At 37.1% G+C, this 17,393-nt stretch overlaps 2 protein-coding genes across 2 annotated transcripts in view; both read right to left on the bottom strand.

Annotated features, from left to right (window-relative positions):
- The window catches only part of zswim8 (zinc finger, SWIM-type containing 8), a 60,332-nt gene extending 56,963 nt beyond the window's left edge, over positions 1-3,369 (bottom strand). Inside the window, exon 1 of the mRNA XM_030156471.1 lies at positions 1,743-3,369. Coding sequence (XP_030012331.1) covers positions 1,743-1,920 — 178 coding nt within the window. The 5' untranslated portion in view covers positions 1,921-3,369. The remainder of the gene's footprint in view (positions 1-1,742) is intronic.
- An 8,951-nt stretch (positions 3,370-12,320) lies between these two features.
- Positions 12,321-17,393, bottom strand: part of LOC115434503 (neurotrypsin) — a 49,806-nt gene continuing 44,733 nt past the window's right edge. Inside the window, exon 14 of the mRNA XM_030156479.1 lies at positions 12,321-15,939. Coding sequence (XP_030012339.1) covers positions 15,620-15,939 — 320 coding nt within the window. The 3' untranslated portion in view covers positions 12,321-15,619. The remainder of the gene's footprint in view (positions 15,940-17,393) is intronic.

The raw sequence follows: 17,393 nt of genomic DNA, 5'->3' as shown, positions 1-17,393 counted from the left end.
TCAGCATCAGGGAAACAACTGTGAAGCAATACATCCTGAATCAGTGAATATGAAATTTTGGAGTGACCACGCTACCATGATATTTTAAGTCCTTATCTTTATCTCACTGTGTAACTCTGTGATATGTTTAATCCATCAATTTAAATCCATCTCTTGAAAATAGAGTCTGACATGTTTAATATCTCTGGAACCTTTGGGATCACCTCAAGAACTGAGAGTTAACAATCACTTTGGCTGTACATTATGAGTTAGTAAAAAGCTGCTGATCTGGCTTGCTTCACAAACGCAAGTGTAAGTGTCCTATTTTTATTCTGCAGTTGGTAAAGGGGACACTTTTATGCTACACCAGACTAAACCCGCACAGAGCAAAACCTGAAAAATACAGGGGTGGCATCACTGTTGGCATACTGCTGTACCTTCTACTAAAGAAATATTTTCAGAACATGACTCAAAGTGCGCCATTGCTAACACACATCAGGATTTTGAATCTGGCAAAAAAAAGAACAAAGTACACAAATACAGGGCTCTACAATATGACTTCCTCAGGACAAGTAAAATTCAACAATGGGCGACTGAATCTTGAAATTCACTTGTCTATGTGAAAAAAAAAACACAGACCAAAAGCATCTACTGATCTAAAATGTTTGATACCTGTTGATCCACTAATCCTGTCAATACATGTAAATAATTGGTGTAAAATGCAGTTTGTCCTATTTTCACGGTCATCAGATATGACCCATCTGAATGTTCAGAGGCTTCATACTGAACATGGAAACACCCTCATCTTCTAGAACATTGATCCACCAGTAAAATCCATGGAGTTTGATAAATGACAGTGGATGGACACACTTGTTGTGTTCCGTTAGTGATTTCTAACACAAAGTCAAGATAAAAAGACACTTTTTATTCCGTTTTCTCTGTTTTGGTGCATTAGCCTTTGAATGTACTCTGAGTTTTGATGAACATCTACATGATCAGTAAATGAAATATAGAATACCCAATTTTTACACAAAAATGCTTTAAATAAACGGTGCTAAATCACTTCCATTTTGGAGCTGCCACAAAAGTACTGGGTCTTTTCCTTAATTTCACTGCCACTTAACATTGGTTCCGCTGTTGTGTTTCACACAGTTGTATGTTAGTTCCATATTAAGATGATAGAGGGTTAGTAAGTTGGATCCAAATGTGTTGAACACTGCAGTGCACATACTGGTTGTAGATGTCATTTAAGTTGTTTGTTGTTGTTTACATCTATAGATATTTTATATATACTTTATAGTGTTGTTATTGTTGTTCTTATTTCACCTTAAATATTTTTTATACATCCTTTAAATTTATACTTTTTGTGGTTGTTGTTTCAGCTGGTTCTGGAATAAAGGACAAGTTGTTTGTCATTTTCAGACATGTCTTTTTCATATTTTTAATATTTTTTCCCACCTAATTGAGTTATCATTTAGTTGGATCAAAGAAAAATAGCATTAATCAATTCCAAAAATAATCGATAGGTGCAAGTCTACTCTTGTGTTCCATTTTTCTTTTTTTCTTTTTTTTCCACTGTATGTCATGCTGCTGCTGGACTGTAATTTCCCAGTTTGAGATCAATAAAGTTCATCTTTATGAATAGCAACAAAATATAATCAGCTGCATACACAGATACCAAACTGACCAAGCATTAAAACATAGCTGGTGGTACTGAATAAAAAGTCGTGTGCGTGTGTGTGTGTGTGTACGTGTCCTCAAACCTTTAATCTTGACAGTGGGGGAGTTGGGTCCAGCCGACTGCTTCCTCCATCCTCTCCAGTTCTGACAGAGACTCTCGGCCTCTGAGATGAAGGAGCACAGAGAGTCTTCCTCGAACCGGTCCGAGTCTTCGAAGGAGAACCTCTCCCCATCCTCCCACTCGGCGAACATCAGTTCCATTACATCCACTTTTAGCTGCTCCGGAGTCCAGAGGACTGCGAGCAAGCTGCCTTTCTTATGTTAATAAAAAAAAAAAAAAAACGCTAAGGGAGACCCGGTGAAAAGTGTCCAAACACTCGGGGAGAATCCAGACTCTGAAGGCTGGGGGAGGGGAGGCCACTAGCAAGCAAAACACAGCTGAGAGCTTTACCACCGGGCCCTCAAAACACTGCTACATAATACAATTAAATACACACTCCGCTAAACTAAAAAGAACAAACGTATGCGCATATGTCCTTCTGTGATGTAGTGACGGAATCTTACTAGATCACCTTAATCCTCTGATATTTCGAGACAACAGTGTACTTACTCCATGCTGCCTGGCTGAGTTGTGGCTCCTGATACAGCTGTTTACTTAGAGCAGAAGGGCCTCTTTCAGGACTATGTGACTGCACTATCGCCCGACTATTGCTGCCACTGAGGGAACGGACGAGTTGAATTCACCAACTATATGTCTGCTGAGTGTCAAACTGAACGTTAAAGCCAACAGAAATCTCGCTAACACCGCCTAGCCTAGCTAAAGCTTTAAGAAGTCATAAAGTTGTTTTCCTTCATCACGACGTCCTCCTCTTTTCAGCCAATCAACTGGACAACACTGAATATCTAACCGACTGTTGTAGCATTAAAACAATCCTAAAAGTAACAGCTCTGCTCAACATATAAACAACTAGTATTGATATAAGTAGTATCTGTTATACATTTAGCTTGCTTCTTAACTTAATATGTTAGGGTTGCTAATACAAATAGCCGACGATAGCTTGAAGGCTAATTATGTTAATTACTGCATATTAATACAAGCACAAATAATGAAACTGGTGACACTAGCTGCGGATAACTCTACTGAGGTGACATTTGTTGTTGTTCAACCGAACGACAGGTTTGTCAAATTGACTTCACCTTCGTACTGTCTCGGTCCTACTACCTTACGTAGCTATATATGCTAGCATGAAAGCTAACCCCAGATCGACTGACTTCAGCTAGCCTGAATAGCTGTTTGTTTACATTTACTGCTGATGCTTTAGAACTGTCGGACTGGAAGGTCTACATGCTGATTCAGACGGCTAGACTTTATAACAACATTACTTCTGCATATACATAGATTTTATCTCAAGCATATTTTGATGTTAACCCCCGCTCCTGGCTCTGTTTTTCGTTCTTTGTATTTGAGTAACAAGCTTCACAGTTATTATAAAGAGCTGGTATATACCATTTAGTTCTGGTGCAAAAAGAAGTCCTCAAGATATTTTTCTTCCACAATAACATCGGCTGTCCAGTCGTCTTAAAATCTTCCTCCAAACGACACCGGGATTTCCAAATAATTTCCTCTATTCCTGGCGTCCAGGGTCTATCAGAGTCGATCAGAGCGTATCAGTCTGCCGGGGGAAGATGGCTCACCTTCGCTTTAGCTCCTCCCCCATCAGCTGATCACAGCTTCCGGCTACTGCACACGGACGCTTTTAGATAGGGTTATCTCAGCTGATAAAGAAGGCCAGAGGGCTGTCCGTCCATGTCAAGATGAACACACCTGAGTAGAGCTGCAGCTATCGATTATTTTTGTAATTAATTATTCTGTTTATTATTTTCTACGATCCGATTCAATGAAAACCTTTGATGAAATACCTGAAGAAATTGTAAAAATGTTAAACTGACATTTCTGAAAATGACAAACAACTTGTCCTTTATTCCAGAAACAGTCTATCTATCTATCTATCTATCTATCTATCTATCTATCTATCTATCTATCTATCTATCTATCTATCTATCTATCTATCTATCTATCTATCTATCTATCTATCTATCTATCTATCTATCTATCTATCTATCTATCTATCACCACCAAAATGTGTTTGAGTTATCTTGCTAACAGACAGACAGACAAGCAAACAAACTCTGATGAAAACATAACCTAAACCAGGGGTCAGCAACCCTGGTCCTAGAGAGCCACTATCCTGCATGTTTTAGATGTTTCCCTCTTCCAGCACACCTGATGGTCATTATCAGGCTTCTGCAGAGCTTGATGATAGGCTTATCATTTGAATCAGGTGTGTTGGAAGAGGGCTACATCTAAAACATGCAGGACAGTGGCTCTCTAGGACCAAGGTTGCTGACCCCTGACCTAAACTGTCCTTGGTGTAGGTAACTAATGTGTTCATTCACTATCATTGATCAAATTCCATGGGTTTTACTGAAGAATCAGTATTGTAGAAGATGACAGTGTTTTCACATTAAGCCTCTGAATGTCCAAATGGTTCATATTTGATGACTATGAAAAGATGAATAACTGCATTTTACACCAACTATTTACATGTATTGATAGGATTAGTGGATCAACAGCTATTACACATTTTAGATCAGTAGATGATTTTGGTCAGTGGTGGATGTTTGGGTCTTTAAGGGTTGAAAAATGCAAACTGTAATGATGTAAGTGACTTGTTGTAGTCTCCTAAGTGGACCGTAAGGATAAAAACCAAACTGAAGAAAATGAAGATAAAAATTAAACAAACAAACAAACAACTAACTAACTAACTAACTAACTAACTAACTAACTAACTAACTAACTAACTAACTAACTAACTAACTCCTCCAGGGTGTCTCTTTTCGATCACTTTAGCTGGTCCCCAAGCCTGGATAAAGGAGGAGGATTGGAATTGAGACAGAGTATAGTTCATTTGTAGTTCTAAACTTATTTAGGGTGTTTTTATATTCACTTTTGTCTCTCCCACAATGTAATTCCTCTCTCCGACATTGTTCATTTCAATTATTATCACATTTTCAATTATAAAAATCAGGTGATGATGTCATTTAGCAACTTCTAGTGATTTTTAGGACAGACAATATATACTTTCCTTACTGAGGCGTTGGTGACACTGTACTTTGCAGAACCTAGACCCTAAAGGGAATTTGTGAGAAACTGGAGAGAATTATTTATTGTTTGCCTGAGTAACTGCAAAATGCAAAGCTGTTTCAACAGAAGTTGGCCAGGTAGTCTGTTCTAAAGCTCTTGCAGTCAGTAGATCACATAATAACGGGTAACACATGGCCATGTCGACAGATACAGGTTAAGTAAGGTAACACTGGCATTCAGCTGTTTTTTTTTTTTTTTTTTAACATTAAAAACTGCACTGGGAGTCACTGCCCTGTTACTTGGATAAAACATTCTTTAAATCTATGAACAAAATGTTACCTTCTTTTATCTGGAATAATTCTTCACCAAAAATAGCTTTTAAAACTTTAACAAAGTCTAGAGAAAAGGGGGGGCTGGCACTACCAGACTTTCAGATATACTACTGGGCTGCCCAGACAAAGGGCTTGATCAGCTGGGTGCAAAGACGTAACAATGCCCCCTGGATTGATACAGAACAAGAACTTTGTCTTTCTTATTCTACAACCTTGCTACCATTCATTAACAATATCAATGCACTATATCAGGTAACAAAAAACATCTGTAATTTACTACACACTTCGGGCTTGGCAAGATGTAAATAAGTTTTGTGGAAGCTTAGGCAAAATCTCCAGGTTCTCCCCCCTATCCTCAAACCCAGATCTGTATCATCAGTTAGTAGTCCCTAAGTGGAGAGAGATGGTATACGTCAGTTCCAACATTTGTTTGCCGAGAATACGCTCAAGTCCTTTGCAGACTTAAGATCTGAATATGAAATTCTGAAACAGGACTTTTACAGATACTTACAAATTGCCCATCTAATAAACACCCAGAGAGGGGAAAAACGTTTGTCTTTGGGGCTGCCAGATCTCGAGGAAGATTTTGGTGAAATCCAAATCATTAAACGAAAAAAATCTCTGTAATTTATAATGCTTTGTTAGGTGGGATACACACCTCCTGTGACCCAGGAAATGTCAGCAAAGTACAAGGTTTTTTTTGTTTTTTATTAAATAAGTGCCTATATTGGAAACATCATGATGCAACACTTTTTTCAGAAGCAGTTTTTTAAAAAAATTTATTGAATGTCCTTTTTTTTTGTATAAAGTTGTGAAACTCTTGTCCATAAATGTGGACAGAAAACCCATAGGAGGTTAAAGATAATCGGGCTGTTTTTGTCCCGATTTACCCAGTTCCCGACCAAGGATGGCAAACGCCAGATTATTTTATGTTTTATAAATTTATCCTATAAGATTATCCTGTTGTCTGAGGTGTGTTAAGAGTGAATTCGTCCCGATAATCAGCTCTGAAACGTTTCGGGGCTGACAATCGTAAATATTAAACAAGTCTTCCTGTGTGGTGAAAGCCGACAACTCCAGAGCAGATCCTGCATGGGTCCGCTTTTCCAAACCCGCACCCGCCCGTACCCACGTACATTAGAGCCACAACTTGCAACGTGACCCGACCCGTTATTAAACACATGGTCTACACATACGGACCGATACCACTTTTTTCCAGACCGAGTACGAGTACTTATATTTGAGTACTTGCCGATACCGAGTACCGATACGAGTACTTAATAATCCTATTCCAGTTCTTAGTTCCTTTTGTAAATGTGCTTTATTGTCGTTGTCATTAGTCTGATTGGAACGAAGTGCTGCTGCTGACATTTAAGGTGTTGGAATGAGCGTTTGTCAATTAATCCACCAGGGGGCGCCGCTCTGAATTAACCATACTGGACAAATACCACAAAGAAGAGTAAAGTTTTTTTGAGAAGAAGAAAGTCAGTAATAATAACAAACATGGAGACGACAGAGGTAACACTAATGTGATACTAATATTGCAGTGTTTTCACTGGTAAGGTTTAAAAGCTTAGCTTCAGCAGGAAGAGAAAAGAGAAATGAGTGAGAAGTTTCGTTTTCACTTCTGTTGGCGGTGGTCCGCACCGTTCCGTACACCTGCTGGTATTCTCATTCTGTTTACGCATCCGAGCACCTGGAAAACGGATGGAATGCACGCAGAGGACAGAGAGAACGCTGCGTCCGTATCTGTCTGAGTCTGTAACGTTACTTGCAGCCAGCGTTACTTTTATCACCATCATTTAATTTGAAAAATCTCCACACTCTTCACACTCCCCACACATTATTCCACTACTGCGTACCTGCTGCACTGAACTGTGAATGTCACACTGCCGTAAGTGGTATCGGTGCATTTGTATCGGATGTCTTTTACGAGTACGAGTACACACACTGAGTATCGGAGCCGATGCCGATACTCGTATCGGTGTATCCCTATCTACACATAACTCACTTTTAAGGGCTTCATTTTTGGCCTAAAACACACGCTATCATTAAACTGTAATATGTGCTGCTCAACAACATCTATGTAAACAGACGTGAAGCTCACCTCAAAATAAAACCAGATATGGATCAACCATGGAGAAATTAGATGGTCATCATCATTAAATGTCCTGCAAATTATTTAAATCCACGAATTGTTTCTTCTTCTTAATTTTTGTTACATCACGTTTGATCACGCGAGATTTCTGGCTCGGAGGACTAGATTCTAGATCTGTGGTGGGACAGTTGTTCTGTGTGTGGTGTGCTGTGTTGAGATTATAGGAGCACACCACACACAGTACGATCAAAACTGTCTTTTGTCTGTGTTTTTTGTCTTCATGTGTGGGGTCTGAAACAGATAAATAATCTCTTCAGATTAAGAAAATCCTTAGGTGTGTACCCCGCCTTAGGAACATATGGCAGAAGGTAATGGGATGTGTTTTTGATGTGGACCAGTGGGATACTTCATGTCAGAATGACTTTTCCTTACTGTCTTGTAATAAACTAATCAAACAAAATTAAAAATTCATGCACAGGATGTACTTTACTCCACTCCGCTTATGAAAAATGTTTCCTAAGTCATCCCCCAGATATCATTGTTGTAAAATATGTAAAGGGTCAATTATGCATGTTTTTGGGGAATGCAGGAAATTATAATATTTCTGGAAGGCGGTACATGATCTGTTAAGGTTGTGGAAACCCCACTGGATATTACACCAATATGGTATATCTTTGGTACGGAATTGGATAAGACATTGGACACTACACACAGGAAGAGGATTATCATAATATCCTACATAGCAAAGAAATGTATCCCACTCAGCTGGAATCAGCAAAGACCCCCATCATTTAATTTGTTTAAACAAATTGTAAATGAAACTTTAAAACTGGAACAACGTGCATACACCATAAAAAATAAGGGGAATCCTTTCAGGAGGATATGGGAGCCTTTTATGGACCTCTGAAGCAGTGGGGTCACGTCATCGGTTCTTAGTCTGGCACCAGTTTAACTCAGCTCGAAGTTGCTTGCCTGGAACCTGCTTGGAACCACTTTGGAACCAGTTTGACTGGCGCCTAAGTGGTGGAAACACAAAGAACCGGTGCTATGTCAGGCACTAGCTCCGAACCAACCCTGGAACCAGTTTGGTGGAAAATGGTATGACACTATCATATCATAATAAGGTTCAACATGCCTACATAACATTTACAAAGGGTGAACTGTGACCATGGAATGATTTGATTTAATTTGCTATGCACTGTCTTTTGTTGTTTGCTTGTTTCTCCTTCCCTTATTTTCTTATTTGTTTATGTTACTGAAATGTTGAAAACCTAATAAAAAAGATACTTGAAAAAACAAAAAGAAACTGCACTGCACAACACAGACAACATATATTCATCATTTATAGTATTCTATATAGTCTCACATATACACATACAGTTTTGCATCACATTAAAATGATAATACTGGTTCAAAATGTGCAAGTTTAGAAATTAAATTAATTGCAAACACATTTGCAGTTACGAATTTTACAGATTTCCCCCCTGCTTACACACTTGAAAAGAATGCTAAGAGAAAAGTATAAAACAGCGAAAAGACCTGCTCTACTTTGTACTTAGTTTCCAATTCTGCAACAAACTTCTTGCAAAACAGTTCATACAAAAAACTTTTCATCACTTTTCAAAAGCAAACAATTCTTGACACTTTTCAAAGTTAACACGTAAAGCATTGATTGCACAATGATAGTATAACTCAAACATAGTCATTTTCCTGTGTATTAATAAAAACAATAATGTTAAATAAGAACTGCGGTTGAACTTATTTTGTTAATTTTGATTTACCGTTGGCTTTCACATTTAATCAGATCTAACAAAAATAATCATTAAACCAACAAAATTAACAAAGTGAACACAGACAAACCAAAATCACTCATATAATTGACACAACAAAAATAATCCACAAAAATGAACATAAAAAAAAAAATACTAAAAGACAAAAAAAAAAAAAAAAGCCTAAATGTCCTGCTATTTTGTAGGTCTGACCATCAACCATCATCTCAAAGTGAGCGTATACCAGTTTGGCTTTGGTTTCAGAGACAGAGCTTCGAGAATCAGTATTGGTGTTTGAGCTCTACTGGCCCCATTCAGACCTGGCATCAACATTCAGCCCGGTAAATTTAATCCACTGATGCCAATTTAGCACTTTTGTTGCTGGATTTAGCAACTTTTCAGACTACCCTAGCAACTTTTTTTTTTCCAAAAGTAACTAGGAACCTATTTAACTAATTTTCAAATTTGTTTAGAAATTTTTAGCAACTTGAAGAGTGACTTGAACACTAAAATACACACATTTTCCCTCTAAATGACATGAAATGACTTCCTCTGTTACACAGTCATCAAAACCCACATTCTCTCTGTCTAGCTGTAAAAGTCAGTGTTTCCAACTTAACCGCTCTTTTGGTATATTTTGTGGTTTTTTAGACCCCTCTAGAGACTCTATCAAAAAAGTGACTGGTATCAATCAATCAATCAACTTTTTCTGGTGTTATTGGAGACTTGTGGAGACTCTTAGACAAAGAACAATACGTGCTTTCATGTCAAACAAATCACTGCACTGAATATAAATTGACATTGACAGTTTTCTCTATTGTTTCTTTTTGGTCCATTTAGATTGTTAATGTAGACCAAAAATTAAAAATGTTCTGGTTAAAAATGTTCATGTTTTACCATGACTTGTTGTAGGCTCCTAAGTGGACCGTAAGGTTAAAAACCAAACCAAACTAAAGAAAATTAAAATGAAAACTAAACAAACAAATAAAGAACTAACCTAAGTAACTCCTCCATAGTGTGTCTTTTGGGTCATTGTAGAAGCCAATAATGTAATAACAGCTGATAATGTAATAATGGCCGATAGCGCAATCAATTTGCCATTTTTAAAATGTAATATGCCAATAACGTAATATCTGGCCAATAATGTAATAAAAGTCCTGAACCGACAATGTAATAACTTTTGGCCAATAACATAATAACTTATTACTTATTGTTTTTTACCTGGTTTAAAAAAATCATAACACTTAAGAAACAGTTATTTTTGTCAAGTTCCAAATTCTCTGCAAGTCTCTCTCTGATGTGAATATGAGATGAAATGGTGCAGCTAGGTTGTGGAACAAGACTGAGACGTGACTGAACGTTTCCAGCATGGACATGTCTTGATTGGGAGAATAGGCAATGATCATTGATAGGACTTCTGTGGGTAGGTATGGAGGCTCACTGACTGACATGGTGAGAGATGCTGGCAAAGTGTTGGTCATAGACTGAACTTCAGCATCAAACAATTTATTTTTATCAGTCCAGTAACGTAATAACCAGCCAATAACATAATAAGTTATAATGTTGTTGGCCAAAAGTCATCACATTATCGGTTAAGGACTTTTATTATTCTATTGGCCAGTTATTACATTATTGGCCTATTACATTTTAAAAATGGCAAATTTATTATGTTACTAGACGTTATTACTTTAGCGGTTGTTTTTACATTATTGGCTTCTACAGTCACTTTAGCTAGTCCCCAAGCCTGGATAAAGGAGGAGGGTTTGAATTGAGACATTTAAAAAAAAACTAAGATTGACAGAGTATAGTTCATTTGTAGTTTTACACATAATCTCTCCCACAGTGTTATTCCTCTCTCCTACATTGTTCATTACTATTACATGCACTTTTCCAGTTATGCAAATTAGGTGATTACATCATTTACCAACTTCTAGTGACTTTTAGGACTGACAATTGATACTTTCCTTACTGAGGAGTTGAAAACACTGATCTAATCACATGTTCAGCTCTGATGCAACTTGCAAACACACTCACGATACACTGAGGATGATTTCCAATCAGATCAGTGGCCACAAAGATGTTTGACAAGTGCTTCCTATGTGTTGAGTTGCCTAAAGACACTCTAGAACTTCTTTTTGTCTGGGAGAAAATGTAATATCAACATTCCACATAATTCAATAAAAATTCAGGAACCTTGACATGTATAGATTGATTCACTGAGATGCCCCATACAGTGTGTCACAGACAGAGTAGACTGCCTTAGAAGCTGCCACTGTTTACCTTTGAGCAGCACAATGAATCACATTTGCAAAGAAACATCTCAATCCCAGATTGCTGAACTTAAAATTAAAGTTTGAGGAAAAGTCTGATCTTTGCAAGGATATGTCAGGATGGATGTTAATACGAGGTCTGAATAGGGTCGATGGTGGGCGTTGAATGACTTTTGTTAATTTCTTGAACTTTTGTGAGCCATACAACAGAGATGAAGATAAATGAGAGCTACATTTGTAGTTTTGGTTGGAATGTTAATAAAGCAAAGCATGTGTTTATTCAGCATGCACCACTGCTGAACATGATGAAGTGTTCCTTCCAAACTGATAAGTAAACTCAGAGCAGCTAGAGGGTTTATAATTCCAGGTGATGTATGTATGTATGTGTGTATGAGCATGTGTGTTTGTTTGTTTGTAGACATATACAGGGTGTCCCCCAAAATAATATATACACACTTTAGCAGATGATAACTCAATTGTTTGTTTTTTCTTTGCAGATTAAACCTATTGGAATCAATGATGGCAGCCAGACTAAACTTTGAAGAAAGGAAATTTATTCTAAAATGCTACTGGAAGTATGAAAACGCAGTTGAAGTGCAAAGACAATTTCAGAGTTATTTACTCTTCCATTGCTATTTCATTGCTTGGCGTTGTCAGCAGTGTCTGGACCAGAATGGATGTCAGTTTGAGAACAGGCAGTGACAAAACAATAAAATGATGTTTGTAAATTCTATTACATTTTGAAAATTAAATGACTTTCAATAAACACCTATTTTACAATTATTGAAAGTGTGTATAAATTTTTTGGGGACATCCTGTATATATATGTATATATATATATATATATATATATATATATATATATATATATATATATATATATAAAATTCATTTTATAAAAATGATAAAATTAGGATGTATTCATGTGTCGTTCAAGCATTAAAGTCCTCAAAAACATTACATCAAAATAAATTTGCATCAACAATAAAGAGGTGTGTGTTTCATATTTTATATAATTGTGTCATTTTTGTGTTGCCTCTTTTTTTATACATCATTTTTGTCATCTGTCTTGTTTTGCATCACTTGTGATGATATCTTGATTAGCTGTATTGACAGGCTCATAGATACATGCTTGGAAGCTGACATGTGCATGTACAGTAAATGCTCGTGCATCATGCTAGTGCTGTTCATTGAACATTGATCTTGTTTTACTTGACAGCTCCAATATCTCCACTGAATAAGTCAACCACCTGGACATATCTGTATGTACATCCACAGCAGCCCTGTGACACTGAATCAGGATCAAACCATGTCATTGTCCCACCTCCAAGTTACTGTGAGCTATCACTGTAAACTGAGGAACCAATGTCTTGAAGTGTTCCTGTGTTCAGTTTCAAGTTCTATTCCACTGTTCCTGTTCAGCCTTTCATCTAACAGTTCATAGCGTCGCTCTGCTCATCTGCTCTTCTACTAAACCAAACACATCCTGTTCTTAGTGGCTCATATATGAAGCTGTTTAGACATAAAAGTGGGGGAAAAGTACAAGTCCTCTAATTTGTGGGAAACAAAGTTGATTTCAACAGGAATTTGTGCAAATTCATTAAAATACAGTATATATAATTCCAAATAAGTCATTGCTTTAATATTTAAGAATATTCTTCTATATTCTTTAATTTTCAGACTGAGTCTGTGTTGATAGATTTCAATCAAGCTAGCACACTGCCATTTTTTCTTCTTTGCAAGGCTCTCCAGCTCTGTCAAGTTACACTGGGATTGGGTGACTCTTCCACAAATACCCCACAGGATTGATGTCTGGGCTTTGGCTCTGCCTCTCAGGGACGTTCACTTCACGTCTTTAGACCACTCTGTGTAGCTTTCGCTCTAGGCTTCAGGTTGTCTTGCTAGAAACTTAATCTACTTCAATGTTGTGTATGGCCTGGTCTAGGCAGATTTACATATTCCTTCCATTTCTTAATCATTCTGGACTGTACTCAACCTTCCAAACATAGGTGTCGTTATGCTACAGTCACTTGGGACACATTCACAGCCCCCTAGTGAGTAACATTTCACTCGCATCATTATCATTTTGCGGTTGAATTAGGTCAATCACTTTCAAGGGTAATTATGCTATTGTAAATAGATTTTATATTTGGCCTATATATTCTGTTGTAGTTTATCCTTTATACAAGTTATTTATTCCTATTCTATTTCTTTCTTTCTTTCTTTCTTAAAAATTGCATGGCATTTAATAACAAGATGATAGACAAACGGTATCTCAACTTAGTATGCCATGATGTATAGTTCATCTGTATTCAGGAATCAGTTCTAAATAATATTTTACCATTCATAAGTGAGTTGACCAGTTTCTTGGCACAGGACATTCAGATCCTCAGCGACATATAGGAAAACAATCATCATCTATTCTAATCAGTACAGGAAATACTTAAGATCACAGCCCACAATGTAAACAGAATTATAACTAATTTTGGAACATAATTATGAATGTGTAGAGTGCAAGACAAATGTATAGAGCAAAACTCTTTTTAAAAAAAACAACTAACAAACATTATACATTTTATAAATGTCCTACACTTCACAGAGAAGTTGAAAACATACATATATCAAACTTCAGAAACAAATATGGCATGTCTTACATGTAATACACACACACACACACACACACACACACACACACACACACACACACACACACACACACACACACACACATACTGCAAGGGGAAAAAAAAGAGTGGGGATTTTCTCATAGAGCCAATCCACCACAGCAGGTAGGAAATCAAATCTACCAAATATTGCATCTGTTTTAAGTTTGTTTTCAGATGTTACGGAGAGCACATGATGTTATCCACATAACATTTTTGGCTGTTTTAGGTTAATACTGTTCAATACTGCATTTACTTCCTTAATGTGAGAATGCATTATTCAGCAGTGGATTTTCTAGCTGCCAAGATAATACTGGTAACATCATTTGATCCTTTTACATGTATAAAATTGACTTAAGGGTGGTGCATTATTTGGCAAAATGGACTCTTTGCACTACCTGCTGGTATGGAGGTGAATTACTCAGGACATTTTGTAGAAAATTTAGGGTTTGATATCTCAGGAATGGCTTGATTGACTTTGTTCAAATTTAGTACAAATGTTCATTTGTAGTCACTGGTGGTCAAAGGTCAAGGTGGTTGTGCCGTTACAAAACATGCTTTTGGCTATAACCAATAATCAATACACTCATTGTTACAAAATTTCTCTTAAGTTTGTATAGGATAAGATGACAAAGGGATGACATTTTTCATCCAAGGTAAAAGTTTACTTTGATTCTTGAGAGAATAACTTATCAGAGGTATTGCTCGATTATGATGGCCCAAGGTCAAAGATCAATGACAGACTGAATGCACAAACACAGTTTTGACTCTAACTTTTAAACAGATTTGTAACAGGATAAAATAATGGAGATGATAGTTTATATCCAGAAAGGTCAAACGTCAGTGACACCATAATGTTCTGTAAAAACATTTTCTAATCAACGTTATTAAACTTCTCTGTAAGACAGTGTGTTTCTCATTGGAAACGATTCACAGGAATCAGACATCTCACCAAAAATAAAGAAAAAATGAGTGAATACAGAATTAAAATAAAACTATTCACTACATCTAGCATATTGTGAGCCTTATATTTTAACTGCCTGAGACATATTTTTGGCAAAATTGTGATATCTGTGTAACTTTACTCTCCTAACACTGCTGCTTCATTTTATGCAGATATTACAATTTGGCCAAAAATATGACTCTGGTAATTATGCCATGAGGCCAAAGCTATGAGGTTGGACAGACACTGGGACTAATTTTAGTTTTATGTTTGTTGTAGTTGTTGACAAATATGCTGTGTATTAGTATTATTTTGTTGATTTTGTTCTGTATTCACAAACCAAAATAAATGTATTAGTACATCTCAGGACATTTGTAAGACATGTTTTGTTTGTTTGTTTGGTTTTAGCAGGACATTAGCTCCATATAAACCATCCTACTCCCTGAACCCACAGTGTATATACTGTACATGTGCACCAAGAGTCAGTGCTAATTATGCTGTTGCTAAGTTGCTTAAGCAGAACTGACACCATTGACATATGGAAATTTGCCATTATTTGACACTGGGAATTCAATCTCAGTGTTTTCTGAACTGACAAGATGAAAACCATATATGACTCAAGTGCATGAAATCTTAAGAAGACATGACGCAGAAGTAGTATCTTGCGGTCCATCCCCTCTTACCATCTCCCATCAGCCCCGAGGCCACCCACTGTTTTATCTCTCCTTGTCTTTCCATTATCAGTGTTTGTATGGTTTGTTGATAACCTTGTCAATCCATCGCAGGAACCTGCTAACTCGTGTGTAGACTCCAGGAAAGGCAGGGTTACCGCAGCCATGACCCCAAGAGATGACCCCTGTCAGCACCCAGCGGCCCCCCTCCCCCTGACAAACCAGGGGCCCACCGCTGTCCCCCTGGCAGCTGTCCACACGGTGGCGTTCTGACAGACTCCCGGCACACAGCATGCGGCTGGTGAAACGCTCACCGTAACGTTTCTTACACCTCCAAGTGGGAAGCAGAGGAACCCAGGCCTGTAGAAGGGTCCGAGAATACTCCAAGTCTGAAAAAAGCAAACAGGACGGCAAACGACTTACAAAGGTAACATCTGAAGAGGAAAAACCTGTATGTGGGATTTAAAAAAAAAAAAAAAATGATATTGAAACAATGCTGAAAAAAAGTAAAATGGAAGGAACACCAAATAATTACCTCAAACATTGATGCCAACTTTGCACTTTTGTTGCTAGAATTACCAACTTTCCAGACAACCCTAACAACTTTTTTTTTTTCAAAAAGCTCTTAGCAACAAATTTAACTACTTGTAAAATTTGTTTGGAAACTTTTAGCAACTTTTGAAAAGTGACTCAAATGCTCAAACAAAAACATTTTCCCTCTAAAAGATGCCTAGTGATTTTCTTTGTCACACAGTCATTAAACCAATGGTCTGTCTGCCTAGCCATAAAAGTCAGTGTTTCCAACTTAACCACTTCGTAATTTAATGATTTTTCAGACCCCTCTAGAGACTCTTCAAAAAAGCGACTACTGACTAATCTGTCAACTTTTTCTGGTGTTATTGGGGAGTTTTGGAGACTGATATAAAAGCACATATCGTTCTTTGTCTAAACAAATCACTGCTCTGAATATAAATCACTCTCATTGAAAGTTTTCTCTATTGTCTCTTTTTGGTCCATTGAGATTGTTAATGGAGACTGGAAATTAAAAATGTTATAAGTAAAAATGTTCGTGTTTTACCATGACTTGCTGTTCTAAACATATTTAGGGTGTTTTTATACTCACTTTTTGTTTCTACCACAACGATATTCCTCTGTCCTCCATCGCTCATTACAACTACATGTGCATTTCCAGTTATGCAAATTGAGTGTTGACATCATTGGAATGTTATTGGAACGTCCATGGAACGACGAATTGGAAACACTGACTTCAAGTATGTGGGTCAGTCCATCTCAGTTCACCCAGTGAGTTAAACCCCACCTCCTCCAATTTTGATGAAATTTGGTGTAGCCAGAAAAGACAGAATCTAAAATTTTAACTTTATCAGAGCAACGCTTTTCGAGATATAGCCATTTATTTTTTTCACTTTTTTGCGAAAAAGGCCGTGGCAGCCTAATTTCCAATTGCTGTAATTCACCAACCACTGGTCCATATTTTAAAAAGCAAAGTATTTCTGTAAAGGAGAGACCATAGGGATTATAAATCTAGCATTCTTTTGTACATTTGGGTACTTTTAAGTTGGATAACCTTTTGAATTATATTTTGACCTTGAAATTGACACTGTGGGACATGCCTGCTCTTTTCACCATCATGAAAAATGTAGCCCTATATGTTAACTACTATTAGACTACCATAACCTTTTTTCACAAAAAAGTGACAAAATCAAACTGCCATATCTCAAAAACCATTGAATACATTTGATGAAGTTAAAATGTGAAATTTTGGCTTTTCTGGCTATGATTTACCTATAAATCAAATTTCATAAAAAATTGGAGGGGGTGAGGT

This window comes from Sphaeramia orbicularis, chromosome 15, assembly GCF_902148855.1.
Source record: "Sphaeramia orbicularis chromosome 15, fSphaOr1.1, whole genome shotgun sequence".
In the NCBI taxonomy this organism is placed as follows: domain Eukaryota; kingdom Metazoa; phylum Chordata; class Actinopteri; order Kurtiformes; family Apogonidae; genus Sphaeramia; species Sphaeramia orbicularis.
Note: the sequence above shows the minus strand (reverse complement) of the source record. Positions and strands in the feature narration are given on the sequence as shown.